The following is a 20,968-nucleotide window of genomic DNA, read 5'->3' as shown; positions in this document are numbered from 1 at the left end:
TATGAAAAATATGTTTCAAATTATATATATATACTCATATAATACATTAAAATTAACAACTTTAATTAATGTTATATAATATTAATTTGATGGTACTAAATAGAATTAGAAGAATCTATAATTATATTTTACGATCTATGATTTTTCCAAGTTTTTACTTTCGATTTTTCTTTGAAGAAAGTGACTATAAATAATTTCGGATATGTTTTTGCAATCGAAGATATCCTTTTGCAATATATTAGACCTTGCAATATATTAAGCTTTCATCGTCATTTCAAAAGAAAATGAAATCAAGTTGCAAAAAACGACAAAGAGTAAGATATCTCGGCAAAACATTTGAAAATTTTATGAACTACTTTATTTGGCAGCTGGAAGCAAATTTCGACTAACTTTTTAAAAGTATTAGTATCGATCTGTGGCGTCACTTTCTCTAGCACAATGCGGTGTGCAATTTAATAACACGCGTATAATTTATCGTTTTTTTATTGTTATTTATTTTTTATCGTTATTTATTTTCACGATAATTATTCCCTTATTTTCGTGTATAACACACGAAACTTTTTCAATAATATTTGCTATATGAATATTGAAAGTTGCGGCAATAAATCCATTTAACTTATAAATTCAAGCTGTATGAAAATCGCAAATATTTAATAAGCTTTATTAAAAAAAAACTACTACAAATATTTTTCATTATTAAAAAGATTTTAAATTTGCACATGCTTTATTCTGGAACATGTAGTCTGGAATAATTTTTAAACATTTTTTGAAAATTGCAAATGATATAAATTTTATAATGTTAAAACTCTAATGCATCATAAATTTAATAGTTAAAAACATTATTCACTTTTTTGTTTTGAATATAAAAATGCTATTTTGGGAGAATTTAGGGCCGGGATGCTAACACAATTTACATGCTTATGGAATCACAAACTTCGATCCTTCGTGTCCTCTCAACGTGAACAAACTGTTGTGTAACGTTACTCATGCTTAGGACGCTTCGTTCCATTTAACTGTCGATGATACAGGAGCGATGATGAGGCTGGTCATAGGATGATCGGTTAGGAAAATCGGCTGAAAAGCCTTCGGCCAGGTCCGGTTTCTTTTATGCTGGTGTAATATGCGAGGCCAAGAATGGGGAAACGTGGACGAGACAAGGAAAGAGGACGATAAAGAGCATACCACCCCTGACATATAACGAGAGAGAAGGAGAGGGAGAAAGAACGAAAGCTCAAGAGAATGGAGGGGGTGGGTCGGTACCGCTCGATAACGCTTCTGCCTCCGCCATCATCTGCCGTCTCGCCCCCATTCTCTCATGCGACATGCTTTTTCGGAATTCAATATATATTTTTAAGATTTGAAATCTTAAATATACAAGAGGAAAGCTTGATTTTTCCGATAAATTAGTATACTGTCATTGTAATATCATTGTATAATGTCAGTGAAATAACTGTCTGGGTAAACGGGACTGTTAAGTGTATAATGTCAAGTGAAATAATTCTCCGTGTAAACGGAATCCATGTAAATGCAATGAGTTTCCAATGATAAAAATAAAATCTTCCATTAATTAAAAAGACTGTCGCTTTATGTGAAACTACAATATTGATTTCTTATTGTTAGATATAATTTAATTCAATTTAATATAAAAGCAAATAAGAGTAAATCGCGCATCTTCCATGATGATATGATTTAACTTACATTTAAATTAGACCTAAATTTGACAAATATTGTCGCTTGTTTAAATATAACTTGATTATTGACACTTGTAATACATGACAGAAACATCACCACATTATTTTTGCTATAATCCTTTTTTTTAATATTATTCCGATAAATTCAAAAATTAATTCCATGATTCGTCAGAGTCAATTCGAAACAACAGCGAACGCACTCTTGCATCGTTGCATTATTAATCATGACGCGCGATTGCACCCATGGCTTTGCTACATTTACTTGGCGGTTACGCCAAGACGGATTTTACAGGATACGAGAACGACAAAGGACCGCACGGTCGATCGATAACAACCTCGTTGAGAAGCTCGCCTGGAAAGCAGTCAAGCGAGAGAGAAGAAGATCGAGACGGGGCTGAGCTCTCTTCGATGAAAGACTTTCTACGCTGGATTTGCGCAAGTTGCAATCGTCTAACGATTTGTTGGAATGCATCATCAAAAGTGCCTGATCCAAAGTGCGCAGAAAGTTTCATAGAGAATTCGAGCTGCCCATATTCTCGTGAATAAATATAATTTATCATTAAATAAATATAAATTATCTTGTCCATCTTCCTTGATTCGCTTAATGCTTATGAAGATTTTAACTTGTTTATTCGTATTTTATCATTTTAAATATGATAAAAATTTTATTATTATATTACTCCTTCAAAAAAGCATTTCAATTTAGACATATCTTTCTGACAGTTGACAGAAAAATAGTATTTTATTTTAAGTGGTAAAAATATCGAAATGTCCATCATAATATAAACATTTTAAACGTCGGTCTCTTTCTTATTCGTGGCCACTGTCAGAAATTGAGCGATTTCATTTCCACCTATCCTTGGAACGACTATCTCCGGATTTAACACATTGCCTCCCAGGATAGCAACATCTCTAAGTTTCCATCCCGTCGAGCAAGATCGATCCAAATTTCTCGTATGCATGTATATGTATCTATTTTTCTTATATACATGTGTAAATCAATATACTCTGTATATATGCGTGTGGAAACTTTATTTCTTCGCTAAAGATAAACAAAGATTGCGGACAGAAATCTTGAATAATTATTACCTCAAAAAAATTAATTGTTTCGAAAAATATATGAAGTACTCGAGCAATAATAAAGTGATCGTTATTTCCCCAAGAAAACTGACCGCGTGCCTCCACCCTTGCCTCATTCCTTGGTCGAGATCGATCTGCGGGTACAATGACCCCAAGAAAAACCAAGACGATGTACTATATAATTAAGACTATGTAGTTCTTGCGATTGAACGCTTTACACCATCGTCTACTTGAAAATTGATCGCAGATTTTTTGCTCAATCTGATTTCATGGTCATGAATACTTCAATAAAATTATACAATTATGAAAATATTAATACCGGCTTTTTTAGCTAAAATCTGACTCTAACGTAATAATTTACTTATATTCAAATTTTATAAAACATTATATAAAAGATAAATTTTAGCTCGCTTTTTAGAAAAATAAGATAAACTATTATTTAAAATTTATTTTTTAACTTTATTATAAACTTATCAATTAATTTTAGTTTTTAAGATTATAACTTTATAAAATAATGCAGCGCATATATTTTAAATAAAGATGAGTATACTTTAAATAAAGACACCAAATGAATAAAAATTATAAAAATGAAAAAAATTATATTACACGAATCAATAATATATTTTTTTAGAATCTTTTTTTTAAATTTTTCTTAATATTCAATATTTTACAAATTTTTAAGAAATTTTTGTTAAATTAGTTTTATTATAATTGCATAAAAATCAAGTATTATGCATATAAAATTTCTTTTAATTAGATACGTGCATATATAATGAAAATTCCAAGTTATTATGAAACATTGTTCTAAACATTAATTGAAACATTTCTCTTAATTAATGTTTATGAATTTTCCGATTGATATTGCAATTATAACTGAATTGCAATATTAATATCCATCAAATACAAGATAAAGTAATTTTCATATTATGAAAATACGCCTGTTGCAAGTGTTGTAGGGTTGACTCGATCATTAATAGGATCTTGCCTTCTCTCTAAGAGGGGCTTCTTTTAAACTCCAAACTTCCTTCTTACTTTTCCCTTCTTCGATTTTCAACTTTGTTCATGTCATCTTGATAAAATATTTACATAATATTACGTAAAATACGACGTAATAAAATATTACGTAAATAAAATATTTACGTAAATAAAATATTTACGTCATATCTTGATAAAATATTTATATTCTACAATTGAATAGTTATTGTCACGTCTTTAATAATATTTAATGCGACAGATTGCTTGAATATTTTAATATTAAATATCTTTGAATATATCGTAATCTCTCTCTCTCTCTTTCTCTCTCTCTCTCTCTTTTCTTATTCGTCTACTAATAAAATTGATAAAAAAATTTAAGCACTGATTGTAAATTTTATTTGTATTTTCATCAAACGACTAAATGTTAAACGACACTTCTTGACGAAGTTATGAGCACTTATTCACTTTGTTCGATTTTTACGTTCCGTGAATATGCATCAAATGTATACGTTCGAAAATATTGCCAATTCTTTTATTTCTTGCATTTTATTCGTGATATTTCATGTCACATAAATGTTTTGTAAATTCTACTAAAATGAATATGGCATGTTCAAAATATTCATAAAAAATGTGTAGTATTTAATCACTTCTTGATAAAAATTTAATTAAAGTTATAATTGCGCATCAATTCTTTTATTAATATAAAAATTTAAGAACTCGATGAATAAAACTTTAAACATAAATAGATAAGCAATTTTAATATAAATTGAAATTTATTCTAATTAAAATTTTTGAGATGTAGTTATCAATTTAACGTTTAAAACTAAATAAATAAATATACAACATGAAATTTCTACTAACAAAATAAAATTTACATTAATAAAACACAATATAGAATAATAAATATTAAGATAATAATAAGACGAATTTTTGCATGCGTATTATTTGCGGAAATTTATAGGCAAAAAATAGAATTTAATCACAGGGCGAACAGATCACGCAGAGACATTGGATGATTAAGGGGGAAATGACGTTGCGCATGCTAGAATGCAATTCCCTGCCTTCCCATCTCATCCTCCATAACATCGCATAGCACTGATGCCATGCACGCCAAATCAGGTCAATCGGTAATATTGAACATATTGGCTTCCGTAGGAATATTCGTTCGCATATGTTCGTTGTAGTATGCGATTCTCCCGTGCAATCAAAAACACTTGATGAATAAACTTTTACACGCATGTAAACATTTCCTGCAACAAAGCGATTGTCTTTCTTTATACCACAAAACGTTGTATTGCGTTCTTTTTCGTAAATCTCGTTATCATATACCGTATATTGAATAACAGATTGTATAATATTTTATATAGTAATTTCTATTTAAAATTAAATTTACTGTCGCTTATTCATGTATGCATATTCGATCAATATATATTTTACTGTCACGAAATGAAAAAATACAATTGAGAATTTTTATAACTCTGGAAGTAAAAATTAATTAACTTTTCTCTGATTTAAACTTATCATCACATAATGAGAAAGATACAATTGAATATTTTTATAAATTTTAGAATTGTGATAATTAATTAATTTTTTTCTGATTGAAAATATCACAAATATGTCACAACCAAAAGAAGACACAATAGAGGATTTTTATAAACTTGAGAACTAAAAATTATAATTACTTTTTTTCTGATAATATACAAATATACAAATACTTAATATTTATTATTGTTACTTAATATTTAAATTTTTTTTGTATTTTTTACATTTTTTTTTATTTTTTATTGTTTTAAAAATAATCCTCTTGAAAAAGAAATGTTTTACAATAAAGAAGTATGCGCATAAAAAAGCATTCGCGCATTTACATATTTCCTTTCTTTTTATATAAAATATACAATGAAAAATATATTATTTTTTCCCCAGGAACACACAAAGTCTCTCTGAATCTAGATAAAATTAAAACACTCGTCGTTAAATCAGCGTGACGGGAAGACGTGCGTTGCATGCACAAAGTGTTTCATCAACGAGACAACACGTCGGTGTGCAACACAAGCGTTTGTTAATCTGCTACACCAGAGTACAGTCGGAAATCTTTCTTTTTTTTTGCGACGCGACTTTTGTCCACCTACGCGCTTATGTCGCCGGCGTCATTAACGATGTCTAACGAGCCGAGACCAGAGAATCTTGGTGGAACACAATACCACTCGAGTCTACCACACATTTATACGAGAGTAAAAGATTAATACGACCAGAACAAACAGCAGTGTTTTCACTGTGTAATACAATTGTCGATGTAACGATGCGTGCACAAATAGACTTGTTTTTTACTAATATTTCAAGCGAATACATCATGCAAATAGCCAAACTCTAAAAGTCTTTATCGCGTTGAAATATATTTCAACATTTAAAAATTTTAAAAATTCATGCATTTACGATATTTCATATAGGAATGGAATAATTTTAAATCCAAAAATATTTGAGACATTTTATCGTTACATATTGTATAACAATTATTATTATAATCGTTCCAATTTCTACCAATATTATTTCTATTAATACATTTATTCTATTAATATCTTTATTAATGTTTCCATTAGTTCTTTTCTATTTTTATTTAAAATTTAGGACAATTTAAAATTCAAGAAACAACGGGAAATTTCAAATAAAGAATGAGATAAAACTTTTTATATTTAATTTCTTTTTATAATATCTTCATTATATATTTACTTTCAATAATAAATTAAAAACATAGATTATCATATTTATAGTCAATTATGGATATTTTTTATTACAGAAACAAAGCATGATGGTCCGTCAACTGGAAGAGGAGCTTAGAATGAGAATGCGCGGGCCGAACGTTGAAATACAGCAGCAAATGGAAGTTTTGTATAATGAGAACGAGCATCTGACTCGCGAAATCGCCATACTTCGTGATACAATAAAAGTAAGTAAACATTAACATGAATATTAACATCTAGATTATTACGAGATTACTTTTTCTCTGAGCCATAAAGTGGATTTAAACTGATCTCTTTTTACTGTGACGCAAAATTATCTCTCTAAAATGACGGTGTTATAATCCTGTATTTTCTGCTCCTGATTGAATTTTTCCGAGGGAAAATTAATTTCCGGCCGCGCGCTTGTAAGATTAATTTTAACCGGCGTGACCGTAGGTCGGTTTTCCGCGTCTTATGTCGAAAATAATGCAGCCATGGGCTTGAAATAGAATGGCGCACGCCATCGCGAATGTTTTCCGCATTTTCGAGAAGAGAAATTCCATTATAATTCAAAAATAATAGGGGTATAATGCGATAAATGGGAAATAATAGGAATATAAATGCGGTAAAAAAAGTGGAGATTGCCATAAGGAGATTAATGCACAAATTTGAAAATGCTATGAATTATCTCTCGGATTATCTTCTTTTTTTTATTCTTGTTTTTCCTCTTTCACCGACAGCTCTGAAAATGTACTCGACGTGAACATTTTTGCGCGTGACTGCCAGATATATTATATATTTTCACATTATTTCTTTCGATTTTCTGATATTGCTGCAGACATCTGTCATATGCTCCAGCATTTCTATTCAAGGAAAATATTTTGGACTTGTCCAATATCTTCTTCGAATATTTCGCAAATTTTAATCATATTTTGTTTTATATATATCTACGAATTTTAATCTTTTTTATACAATGAATTATTTTCTTTTGTTTTAAAATAATCGGGAGAGGATAACGAATTACAGTTATTTTTCAAAACAATCATTAGTAACAGCGATTTTGATTTTTATAGTTTTATTAAATTTTTTCTCGTTTTTCTTATTAATAGTACTTTAATTATTAATAATATATTAAAATTCTATTGAAATTGTAGATACAATTGATACTCTCTTAAACTGAATCAGTAAAAATGTCACAAAGCAATAAAATTTCATCAAAGATTAATATTCCATTAATTTTTAATAAAAACGCTCATACTTTTTTCTCTTTTATTTTATTAATTGGCAGTAAGATTTTAAATAGTAGTAAAATTTTATTGAAAAATCCATCATTATTGCTTCTCACTTCTCAGTGAAAAGAATCTTTGCAGTGTTATACATGTAACTGGAGCCATATCAATAATAATGCATCGATTCTATTTAATAGCGTATATCATTGATTTATTTAAAATCCATTCAGAGTATCTATTGATGAACGCGCATAATGAATGCAATAAATTTCTTCGCGAAATATTCCATCTGATGGTATGTGCCCGTGGTTTATTGACTTCGCGTATACCATGTGGGCCTGCTTGAACCGAAATAGATGAACGATTTAGATCGTGAGCGAGGTAAACGACCGATTGTCTGAACGAACAGAATTGTCTGACCACAACCAGAATGTTTTTAGAACGCAAATATCAGTCTCTTCTTGTGGTAAATTCATTAGGTCTATCTATAACGCTATGAATAAGCATTGTCGATATACTTTGTTCGCAGCACATAATTATTTAATCAGCTCCTACTTAAAGAGCGTGAATATTTTTAGAAAAGATATAAATATATTATAAAGATATTAATTTTTGTTTTCTTAAAAAAGTCAATACATTAAATAAGCATATTTAAACCAGTACAAGTTATGGCACGGTTTTTTGTATTATCTAATACTTGAAGTACATCATATATTTTAAATAAAAAATATTAAAATTATTTTAAAATAAAAATATTTTTTATATAAATATTATTATTTTTAATTTTAGCAACGCTTTCATGCGTATATCTTTTTATTTAGTGAAAAACTACTTTTAGTACATATTACTTATTAATAATTTTTACATTTAATATATACAAAATTAGATCAATTTCAAGTATATTTTATATATCAAGTATATTTTATTCTTATTGCAAGATAAAAAGAATTTATAGTATATAAATACGTGTGCGCATGTGTACAATTTGCCTTGTACATGATTATTTAAAGAGACAATTTAACTGACTAAGACATTCCACCAGGAAGTAGTTCATTTTAATAAGAAGCAGAGGGATATTTGTCCATAAGCTTAAACTGCCTCGACCTAAATATCGCAGACAGGTCAAATGTACAACGTACGCGGAGCAACTGGTCGTCTTTGGCCATTCGCCAGTTTATGCACTCGATTTCTCGTCTTTCCGTAAATTCTCGTTACTATCAAAATCAACACGCGTCCGACCGAGTTTATCGTTATTATGAAGTCCTTAAAATTTGAAGTGTCCGAAATATCTTAATGTAATGTATATGCGTTTTTGTTTCACTCCATCCTCGATTCAATATACGATTTTATATACAAAGTTATGCGATAGGGCTAATTATTTAAAATTTAATTTTTTAATAATGTAGTAATTATAACTTGTTTTATAATGAGGAAAAGATATCTACATATCTACAAATTTGTGATTAATCTGTTTAATTTTTTATTAATTTGTATATATTCGATACGTTTTATAATTTCATTCTTATAAGATTATTATAGTTCTTTGTCGATAATATCAATAATAATATATCGAGATAAAATTAGATTAACAGTAAATGCAGTATATATTTTTTGAAATACTATTAAACAGAGATGCATCTATATGATTATATAAAGGTTTCTAAAAGTTTTTATTAAAAAAGTTTGATTAAATTAATTATCAGATATCACTTGATGTCTCTACCGTAGAATTTTCACGTTTTTACAGCGTGCGCTATTGTCCAAGCTCTCAGATAATATCGTACGCGAATGTTCTCGCACAGCAGGAAAAGACCGGTAGAAGACCAGCAGCGGGCGTCTAATTCCAGACTAATTACTTTCCTGCCATCAAAGAGACGCGCTAAATTTGTTACATGGGCGTCAAGCGGGTGACACTATTCGCCGTTGATTTACACATAAGAAGAGAAATGTTCTAACACATGAATTTATCATGTATAGATAGCATATATGAGAAACGCGTGTGCTTCGATATAAATGTATATAAATTCACGTGCTCAGACATTTCTATCCCCATATATACGCTCGAGTATGTGAAAAGGTTACAGAGACATTATCGATTTTTATAAAAATAATCCCGTACAAAGTACACGAAATGTCATAAAAATAGCTTCTTCGTCCTTCGTTGCAAAACAGATTTCTATTACACGATTGAAATGTTAATCTTTTTTTAGATGCTGACAATAATAGTAAATTATATATCTCTTCTCCGACCTGTCAAAGTTTGTATTTAATGTATCTTTGGAAAACATATGATATATACTTTTGTAAAACTTCTCTGCAAATCACCGAAAAATATTTTAAAGAGAAATCTTAAAAAAAAATCGAATTCTCTTAAATTTATTGTAGAATCTTTTCAAATTAATTCTTGATAGATTTAGATCATCTCGCGTACAAAAATGTGAAAAGTTTATAAAATAATGCCAATTTTTTTAAAGTATACATATGTGTATAATCGAATTTACATATTTAAAATAATGGATTTATAGAGAATATTTTGAAAGCACTGAGATCACATAGTTTCATTGTTGAATGTATGTATACATTATGATTTATATATGAATACAATAAATTTCAAAGATATCTAAATTGATATTGATTGTCGTAACTATGCAAAATTTCTTATGTACAATTAGGAATTATCGAACATGAAATATATAAAAAAAAATAATTTTTTTTTAATAATTTAATCGAATTGCAAATATGAATGAAAAAAATAATTTTTTATAAACAAAAATTTTTGCGAGTTTTAAAATAATGATAAATTGCGTAAAAAATTAAAATAGCGATCGTGAAAAAATAATATTTTAAATTATTCTAATTTTCTTATTATTAATTATTGATCTTTTTCTGTTGCAGGAATTGGAATTAAGAATAGAAACGCAAAAGCAAACGCTGCAGGCTCGCGATGAAAGTATCAAGAAGCTCCTCGAGATGCTCCAGAACAAGGGGATGGGTGAGACATTGCTTGCAAATTTCTTTAAATTATTTTAATTAATTATTTTTCTCGATATTTTATTTTATTAAAAAAAAAACAGATGTGACCATAAGACCGATTGGATCCTTAAAAAAAAAATTAGATTGAATTGAAAATGGATTTAGATTTATTATTATTATTATTATTATTATTATTATTTATTATTATTTATAATATCGAAAATCGATACATTATAATATGCATGATTTTAATTAAGTATACATTTTATGATAAAAAAATAACAAACTATGATAATCCATATTAATTGTTGAATTTTTTTAAGGATAATATAATTATAAATTGAAAAATCATAATAAAGAGATTAGATACTAAAATAAATTAAATTAATTTAGCAAATTAATAAAGTATTTATTTTAATTATAAAATACATAATATCACGGAAAATATCTGCATCAATTCCAAATTGGCTTAAACAAGAGAAGCGGCAGTAGAAATGGTAAAATTCACAATAATTAAATTTTTACTTTAGATTTATACATTTTAAACAATTTGAGATTTATTTTTCGCTTGATTTCCCATCTTATGCATTTTTCTAAAGAAGTGTATCTTTTTCGCTAACAAGTTTTTATCTAAGTTTATACGAAATAAAAATTAAGTAATATTTTGTTAAATATCTAGATTCGTAAATAAGATTTTATGCGGCAATATACATAGAAATTCAAATAAACTTTGTAAAGTTAATAGCTGGTTTGCAATGAACAACACCCGGTATTTTACTGGGCATCCTTCTTCAACGAAGAGAAAACCCAATTTTGTGTAACGAATTTTTCGCGTAAATACTCTCGTTCGTCTCAACGAAACACCATAAAGGTGGATCGAATTATCTCGTTAAATTCGCGGACCGTAACTCGTCTAAGCGGGCAAATCTATTCTCTTTGAGAACATTATTGTAATCTATATAAACTTGCTATGAAAATAACAATACGAATGAGAAGTCATATCGAGAGAATACTAATTTTACAAAATAGTTCTACGGAGAAATACAAGAATACTTTAAAAAGTTGGGAAGATTGGAAAAATCACTTTATAATCAAAACTTTTTAATTTAGGACATAATTATTATCAAAATAAAATATATTATTTGCACGTGACACAAGTGAATATTCCAAATGCACTGCACTGACATATCGAAACATTTTTTCTATTTTATTTATTTTTATGAAGAAATTAATATTAAGAAAGGAAAAAAATTATTTTTATTATATAATATTTTGTTTTAATATTAAATATATATTGTATTTAATATAAAATTATTCTATTTTCTATTATACTATAATTGCAAGAGACCTATAACTAATTATATACATTCTACTAATTAAACTGCATAATTCTATTAATTATTATACAAATAATATGTAGAAATAGAGCAAAATTAAAAAAGATTACGCGTGAGCAAATTACTGCGATAATTAGATCTCTATTCACACATACAAGTGCACATACATACACACACACACACATTCATAATTACACCGATGATCCGTGAACCTGGAACCAAGCAGTTCCCCCAAAAGTTCCTCGTTACTTTCTGCTGTTTTAGGAAAAGAGGAGGAAAGGATCATGTTCCAACAAATGCAGTCGATGGCCCAGAAGCAGGTCCTTAAGCAATTTCTATATCCGTGTCGCCATACATATATTCATAATTAAATTTAAATGTATATATATGTGTATATATGTATACATTTATATGTATTGCGTATATATGTATATACATATATATCTGTGTGTGTCACTCATATTTCGATCAATGCTCATTATGCATTTTAACGCATATGTATATATATATATATATATATATATATATATATATATATTTATTTATTTATCTATTTATTTATATTAATCAATTCTTAAAAAAAAATTTGCCTATACTATCATATACATATGTATATATATATATATGTGTGCGTCAACATTAATCGCTATTCATTATTCTGTATGAGTAGTCTGCTTGCAAGTAGTTTGCAGTTATTGCACTGCCAGTGGCTTTACTTTTCGCCCCGTGTTATCGTGCTCATGCTTGAACTTCTATGTCACTTGATCTGAGAAAATAAAAAAAAGAAAAAGGAATAAAAAACCGGGACAAAAGCAAAAATGAACAAGCGAGCGCCAGGGGGTGAGTGGAGTAACCCTTATCCTTATACAGACGGCCCATTCTCGATTCAGGGACCACAACAGGGTTTTGCGAACCTCTCCGCCCGTCTCGTGCGACTCGACTCGATCATTGCCCCTAAAATCGATCGGGTTCTCGCGAGCGGAAGTGTTCTCCGTTCTGTGTTTCGCAATAAGAGCGAGATTAAGGTACGGTATACATGCAAGATCGGGGGCCGGTGATAGGCAGAGACGGTCGAAGCTACTAACGCAACGGCCTCGATCAACAGACATGGAAATCCGCAGATTTAAAATTTAGAATGCGACAACGCAAAAATCTGATTATTAAACGAGAATGCGAAGATTCAAGGATTCCAAAGACTTGCGCAGAAAACGTTCGTGGATCTTACAAATATTTAAAAATTTTCAACTTTTAAAATAGCTAAAAATTTAAAACAGAATAAAACTAGAATTTTATAATAAATATGAAGAAAAATTTACACACACGAGAGTTTGAAATATGTAAAATTAAAATGAAAAAACTTTCCATGAAGCATTTAAGAATCCAATAATTTTGATGGTTCGAATTCATATGTTCAAAGAAATCAAAGATTTATGTTTATGATAACAAAATCAATTTAATATCATATGATATACATAATTAGTGAAAACCAATTGTTCTAAATTGTCTTAAATTTCGAGAAAAAACATTTATGTATTTCGATTGTATTACAACTAGGATTGAAACAGCACTTGTATCAAAATTTAATTAACGACTTATTTTTTACGCAATTTCTATTATTCTGTGTTATTATTTAAAAATTTACTTGAAAAAAACAGAAGATACGAAGGAAGAAGTAAATTAAAGGGAAAATCGATCTCTCAGAATATTACATCAACTAAAATATATCTTTTTTCGTGACTTTTATTCAACGCACGTCGTTATTCGAAACTACTTCGATGCATCTCGAACCAATTTGCATGTTCTGTTCATTTCGAATTTTTTAACATTTTTCTCCCTGAGGAAAAAAGAAAATCGAATCAAAGGGGAACTGGAAAATCGACGCGTTTTACATCACTACTCGACAACCTCACACATGTATTATACACGCGCGTATAAATGCATACAGACACATGCAAAACATACACACATCATACATACATCCCTCGTCTTCCAACACGCACGCACATACTCGCACCCTCGTTCGCGTTCAATGTGCACGTAATCGCAGGTTTACTTTTTCACAAGTGCTTCGATCATGCACTTTTTTCTTCGTGTCACCGTCGCAAGAGTTTTCAAAAATTCACGCCCATAAACGCAGTGATGTACTATTCCTATTTTCATTGCGAACGAAGATTGCGGAAATTTCTGAAAAATAATCCGAAAAAGAGTTCGCATCGTTTTTCTCAGAGGCATCTGTCAAGTCCTCGCTTTGCTTTATCGCTGTTGCTTTATCGTCTCGTTTACCTTTATAGAATTTCGATATCTTCTAACGCCGCATGTGGATCCTGACATCTCTCATAAACTTATATGATAGAAATAAAATTCGTGAGACAATATAAAAAGTCGAGAAGAATCTTGACTACTGAGTTTACAGATTATGTCACAATTAGCACTTATAAATGTTTAATCAAAATTGGAATAAAAAATCGTATTTTGACCAAAATTACATAAGGCCATGTTACAAAATATCAGCCATTTCTATTGATACAGTATTTCTATATATTTCGACCGAGTACTATTCGCTTGACTGAAAATTTGCACATGTCTCGGTGATATTTGTCAACAAGATCGCAGGGAAAAGTCCTCGCGTTAAATCCGACATTTCCAGGAATGGTACAAAAATCCGTCAACGTGAATTTTTGAAGCATCAATATATATAAATTCCCCATATCGCTTACTCTCACTCAACAATTGTCGCTGCTCAACTGTATCGTCATATAGCGAAATTTGAGCGCATTTGTACTGACTGTTAACGTCGTAAAAAAAAAAGTTTCTCAGAGTACTGCCACCGTTACCAGCATCACTGTCATGTGTTTTGCTCTGCTCTTCACGCAATCCATGTCTTTAGAGCAGACGTAGTTCATATACATTCCCGAGATACGTTTTCACGTTTATAGCGCTCTACCTTTATTTATAGTTCGTTCTTGGTATGGATGCGAAGTCGTTCGAGAAATTCACTACTATTTCGCTTATAGGGTTACTACTTTTCCATTTTGACCCACTTTCACGACGCGTGATTTATATTTACGTTTATATTTTTCGATTCGTACACTTCTTTGCGAAATTTATATTTGCTGCGGTCTTTTTGTAATTAGTCAAAATGATCAAGTATTAATGAGTATATAATTCATATATAATTCAGATTTTATTAATATATAAATAAATTAATATATATAAATATTAATATATAAATCTCTCTTTTCCCTGAAATTGGTTCTTTCTGAAATTCGGTTTTAATAAATTTTAATGAATTTGAGAGAGCAAAAAGTATAAATTAATATTTTACTTAAATAAAATATTTTTGAAATAAAAAGATGATTAGAAAATTGAATATATGTGGCTCAAAAAAATTTCATTGAATCATAATCAATTGCTATAATTAACATTTTTAACGAACAACATCGCATTCGCTACTTTGCTCGGTCTCCTTGCACTCTCGTATTATGCCTGTTAGATTTAGGACCTAGACGGAATCAATATAGCTTGAGTGGCACTCGGGAGCGATTTGACAAAACGAAAAATTGACAGATCCGTTTCCCTTCTTTCCGGGTGTAATTTCGAGCACGAATTGGACGCAGCAAGTACGTCCATTATATTAGAGCCATTAGAGCCATCGCACAAGAAATCTTCACTTCTTCTTCTTCTTTATTTCTATCGTTCTTTCATTGAAAAACTACCGCGCACTATTTTACTCTGGCTCTTCCCTTCTTTTCTCCCTCTAAAAATGTACCTTGCAATCTTCGAACAAATTCTCTTGCGTGAACAATTGCACCAGCATCAAGGCCTGTCTCGTTGTTCATTGTATCGACAACTTAGCAGCACGAGCGTTGTATCATGTTATCACTACTATACCTTAGTCCAATTAGTCTTAACCGATTCCTCGAAATCCTTCGATAAGTCCTTCGTGTTCTACACGGAGATTAAAACCGGTATAATCTCGGCAAGAATTCGAAACTCGATAGAGACAGTGGAAACATGATAATATTGTTGTACCTTTCCGTGTTTGGATTGATGTAGCAAATTCAATTACGATAAAATTTTAATTATTATTATTTTCAGTTCTATAATTAATTGCTTATGCTATTATTACCGAGAAATAAAATTAGCGCGAACGAAATGGATACTATTATCTTTGATAGAATATTCTAAATTCTCGAGAGAGAAATAACGCGCATACGAATAGCATACTCTCAAATATGTCGCATAGTCTCAAACATGTAGAAGACGTTCCGATTAGCTCGAAGAAGCAGGACACATTCGATGCCAAGAGGAAACTACTCGGTTCAATTTCCTCTCTTTTCACTGCGAATTTCTCTGGGCATAACCCGATCTCTCAACGCGGTAAATGCGCGCGCGCAATTAATAGCTGCAATCTCGTTGCACGTAATTAATTGCCGTAATTCAAGTAAATTCTTCAAAATAATGTACCTTAGATATCTTTCAAGAAATTAATTTCTCAAATTGAGGAAAGGGAAAGAAAATTAATAGAATATAAATCTATGACATTTTTTTAAACTTTTAAAAGTTCAAAGTAGATATGTTAACAAATTTTATTTTTTTAAATGTTGTATTTCAATTTATTTCATATAATTTTTTCATGTAATTATAATAATTATAATTAAACAATTATAACTATATTATAATTAGTGAATAGAGTAATAAGTTTATTACATAAGAAATAATGTAATTCGCAAATTTAACTTGTATATTTTATTATAATTATATTTTTTTGTTATCACCTAAATTTTTTATCAACAAAAATTATGAAAAGAATCAAACAATTATTTCTATTGTAATACTTATTGAAATATACTTTCGAAAAAGCATGAAAACAAAAAGTAGAACACGTAATCCTCAATATTTCACTAATCCCATATGCAAAGCCACATATTCTCCTCTGCCTTTTTCTTTTTGCACCATACGTCGAACAATTCAAAAATGATTCGTCCACGATCTCTTTATTCGATGACCTCGGCAAACGAGATAATTTATCTAACAATTAACTTTCTCTAAACAATAATACAAGCCGACATATATATTTAAAAAAATAAACATATTTAAAAAACTTACACTAACAAAGCTAAATTACGTGATTTGTCTCATTAATCTAATTTGATAGATCAGATGTTAGATGAATCATCAAATTATATGATACGTCGCCGAATCAGCGAGTCATTGGACGAATCGTATAGCTACCGCTACACGATCGATAACAAGAACAAGACCGTAAAACGGTCGATCGTAAGAAACGAACGAACGAGCGGTATGATTAAATTCAAGATTTAATTACGAGATTCAAAAATAACAACAGCTGCGATTGGAATGCGTGGAATGAGCTGCTTTAGATGTGTAGGCGATAAGAATAACGTTAGAGCTCCGTTCGTGCGGGGAAATATCACGCCTGCATATCCGCCCATCACGTCACTTATACCTCCCTTTAATCACAAATACAATTACTACCATCACTACATGATCAGCCATCACCATCGTCGTCACGGTCACTATGAGTCACCCCATCATCGACTACAATTACTACTACTACTACATGCACAACACTACTACGTAGCTCAAAATTAGGGACCGGCGACACGCACGTGACTTCTTTCCTCGCCAGGCTCTACCATGGAAGATCTACCAGGTATACTAATCACACACATTAATATTACTTGAACGCAATCTAGATACACAAGCAAATCAATTAGCTGAAATCAATTATACGAAACTTATTCTACAAAGAATGAAATGTTTTGACTTAAATCTCTGTTTTTAACAAAAGATTTATTTTTAGTGATTATAAATAATTTAATAAAATATTTTATAGGTAGTATTCGAATGATTAATCATGCGTTTAATAGGATACGTTGCACATGTAAACATGTATCTATAATATATATTTTTGCGTAAATAATTTGCCTTCGGGAGAGCCACCGTATGCAAAAATAGTTTTCGCAAAATTTCACTCGCGAAAAGATTGGAACTAATGTGAAAATTTTACAAGTGCAAATAGAGAAAAAGAGAAAGAGAGAAAGAGAGAGAGAGAGAGAGAGAGAGAGAGAGAGAGAGAGAAAAGAGAGAGAGAAAAAGAGAGAAAGAAACTGAAAAAGACACATATAATTTATTTTAATTTATTTTAATTTATATATATATATTATATTGTATTTTATAATTTATAACTTATATATATATATATAAATATATATATAAAATTATATATATATTTATAATTTTTATAATTTGTATTAGAACTTATTTCTCAATTTTTTATACTTAATAATTAAAAGAATATTATAAAATATGAAATATTTAATAAAATATTAAAATATTATATATATTTAAAAAATCATTTAAATCGTATGTTAGGATATTCTCTATTTTTTTAACCGAAAATTCATTTGACGTAAAATAAATTTCTTATTGTACTTATTATTAATGTAAATTTACAAGATAGAAGCATTCCCAACTGATAGATAGCATTTATTATACGATAATGAAATTATTCTGTCGAAATAAAGTTACATAACTGTAAGTTCGTTACTGTTTGTCACGGATTACATACATACTGAATTGAAAATCATATTAAACTTCACCACGAGAATAATCCAACTAATCATGTAGTTCGCTATTGTTCGTCGCGAATTATGCATACTCACATAACTGAAAGTCATGTTAAACTCCATCACAAGAATAATCCAACTAATTTTTTTCTTTTTATGCACATCAAGATTTCCACATTCATCATGTCATCATATCATTTAAAATTTAAAATTTAAAATTCTTGTCAAGACTTCATTCATTACATGTATCTATTATAGATATAAGTGCGCGTATATCATACAGTGGCTCTCGATCAGTGGCACATTCACATAAATCATCACTAATACGTTAAACGCGCACGCGGATCTTTCGATACAAGCGTGTTAAAAATAATAAATGTAAAGAAGATTGGATTTAATTGGTCATATGTTTAAATTGATACGCTTGAAATACGCTACTAATAAAAATGTTGCCGCGCATAATATTTATAAATATAATATTTAAATTTGTATAAATTATTTATGAATTATAATAGAGAAAAAAGATACACATTCGTGAAAATTATGCAAAAATACGAATATATTTTTAAAAGAAAGATATAAATTATGTATGATATATATATATATATATATATACATAGTTAATTTATATAATTAATTTTTGTATCAATGAAAAATATATGCAACATCACATCATTAAATCATATTACAATAATACTTACATAATGATCATATTTCTATAAAGGTTTGATTTGCAAATAATAAATTCATTCAAAAGAATGGATATGCAGTTAATTATGTATTTATTTGAATATTATTGCAATTAGTTCATATTTATCATTCGAATATGCTGTTATTGATAATAAGTACATGCTAATTATCTATTATGAACTCTATAATACTTGAATAGTAGTAGAATCAATATTTGGCTGTTATTGCCATTAATTTCCAATTATTAGTCTCAATCTAATTAATATAATAATTATACAAATAATTTAATAATAATTGAGTTACCTTCTCACCAACTATCTAAACAGAAATAGTTTCATAAAAAATAAATATAAATTTTAATTAATTTATATCACTGTTATTAAATCAAATATTTTTTTCTGAATCAACAATATTCCATTAATTTACCGATAACTAATCAGATCTTATCCTCTTAACGCTTGAAATTTTCTATAAATTTTAGAAAAGAAATTTTTGAAAACTAAAATTTAGGAGTCTAAACTGTCGTTTACTGACAGTGAGCGATCATTCGCGCAGTCGCATGTCGCATGTAAAAGAATTTTTACTTTGTCGTTTATCGGTTCCGGACAGCGAAACTCTCGAGAATATACATCACGCCATTAAAACTTACCTTTCGTGGCATCACGCGACAAATTTAGAAATGCAAATTATTTCGAAAAGTAGTAAAGATAAAGAAGGAGATTGACATTTTTCTCGCATGTGTACACGCAACAAAAAGAGAGACAAAAAAGTATAGGAATCAATGACATTCGTATTCTAAATGACATTCGGTCAAGTTTTGACGATCAGGAAGATGGACGGGATGCCACGCGAAAGAATCGACATCAGGCTGTACGAGATCTTTGGTTCATCCTCTGTAAGAGAATAATTTTCATATCTATATAAATATATATATATATATATATATATATATATATATATATTACATTTTATAATCTTCTATCTTTTCGATATATTTACATACACACCATATAAGCTAAACATTGATATAATATCGTTATATACTGTTCAGTCTCATTTTATCACGTGTATATCTCTATACATATGGAATCTCTCAACTCTTTATATGTATATATATATGCACCATCTCACACCATACACGTACATGCATACACACATATACACACACGAGCGCATTTTTCGCGTATGTATGTACATATGTATAAAAATCCATGTATTACAAATTGACATTCTCATACACCTTTTATATTTATGTTCTGCTATCATCTCGGCTGTTTCACTGTGAATGTAACGCCCAGTTATATATATACTCTCTCTTCTCGTTCTTGTACGCCTCAGACACGTTCTTGCCCATCACGACTTACCGCTATCATCGCCAACCGTCGTTATCGATGCACAAGCAGCGGGACGGTCCGAAAGTCGTCAAGTCGCGTCAAGGCAAGCCGATCCCAGGCCCAAGGGAGGACTTTGCGACTGTTTGGCACCGACCTGATGCGAGACGCGATAATACGACGTCGTTCTCCTCGCGTAATCTTACTGTCTTATCCTCTCTACCATAACATCATTCGCCAAGTGTCGAGAGTGTCGGCAGATCAATATTCTCCAGAACATGGTTCATAATTGATAATTTTTATAATATATGCAATTAGAAATTTATCTTGAAAAGAATTCCGATTGTATATT

General features: G+C 29.6%; 1 protein-coding gene across 7 annotated transcripts in view; it reads left to right on the top strand.

Moving 5' to 3' along the window:
• Window positions 1–20,968, top strand: part of LOC105255236 (ELKS/Rab6-interacting/CAST family member 1) — a 67,548-nt gene that overhangs the window by 13,712 nt on the left and 32,868 nt on the right. For 6 of the 7 annotated variants that reach the window (XM_011264396.2, XM_011264398.2, XM_011264397.2 and 3 more), the window contains exons 2-4: window positions 6,541–6,690; window positions 10,588–10,684; window positions 12,267–12,322. In XM_011264396.2, the coding sequence (XP_011262698.1) occupies window positions 6,541–6,690; window positions 10,588–10,684; window positions 12,267–12,322 (303 nt within the window). Of the gene's footprint in view, window positions 1–6,540; window positions 6,691–10,587; window positions 10,685–12,266; window positions 12,323–20,623; window positions 20,813–20,968 lie in introns of all 7 variants that reach the window. The other variant, XM_025411745.1, reaches the window with a different exon arrangement.

Source organism: Camponotus floridanus, unplaced genomic scaffold, assembly GCF_003227725.1.
Source record: "Camponotus floridanus strain SB8 unplaced genomic scaffold, Cflo_v7.5 scaffold43, whole genome shotgun sequence".
Classification (NCBI taxonomy): Eukaryota; Metazoa; Arthropoda; class Insecta; order Hymenoptera; family Formicidae; genus Camponotus; species Camponotus floridanus.
Note: the sequence above shows the minus strand (reverse complement) of the source record. Positions and strands in the feature narration are given on the sequence as shown.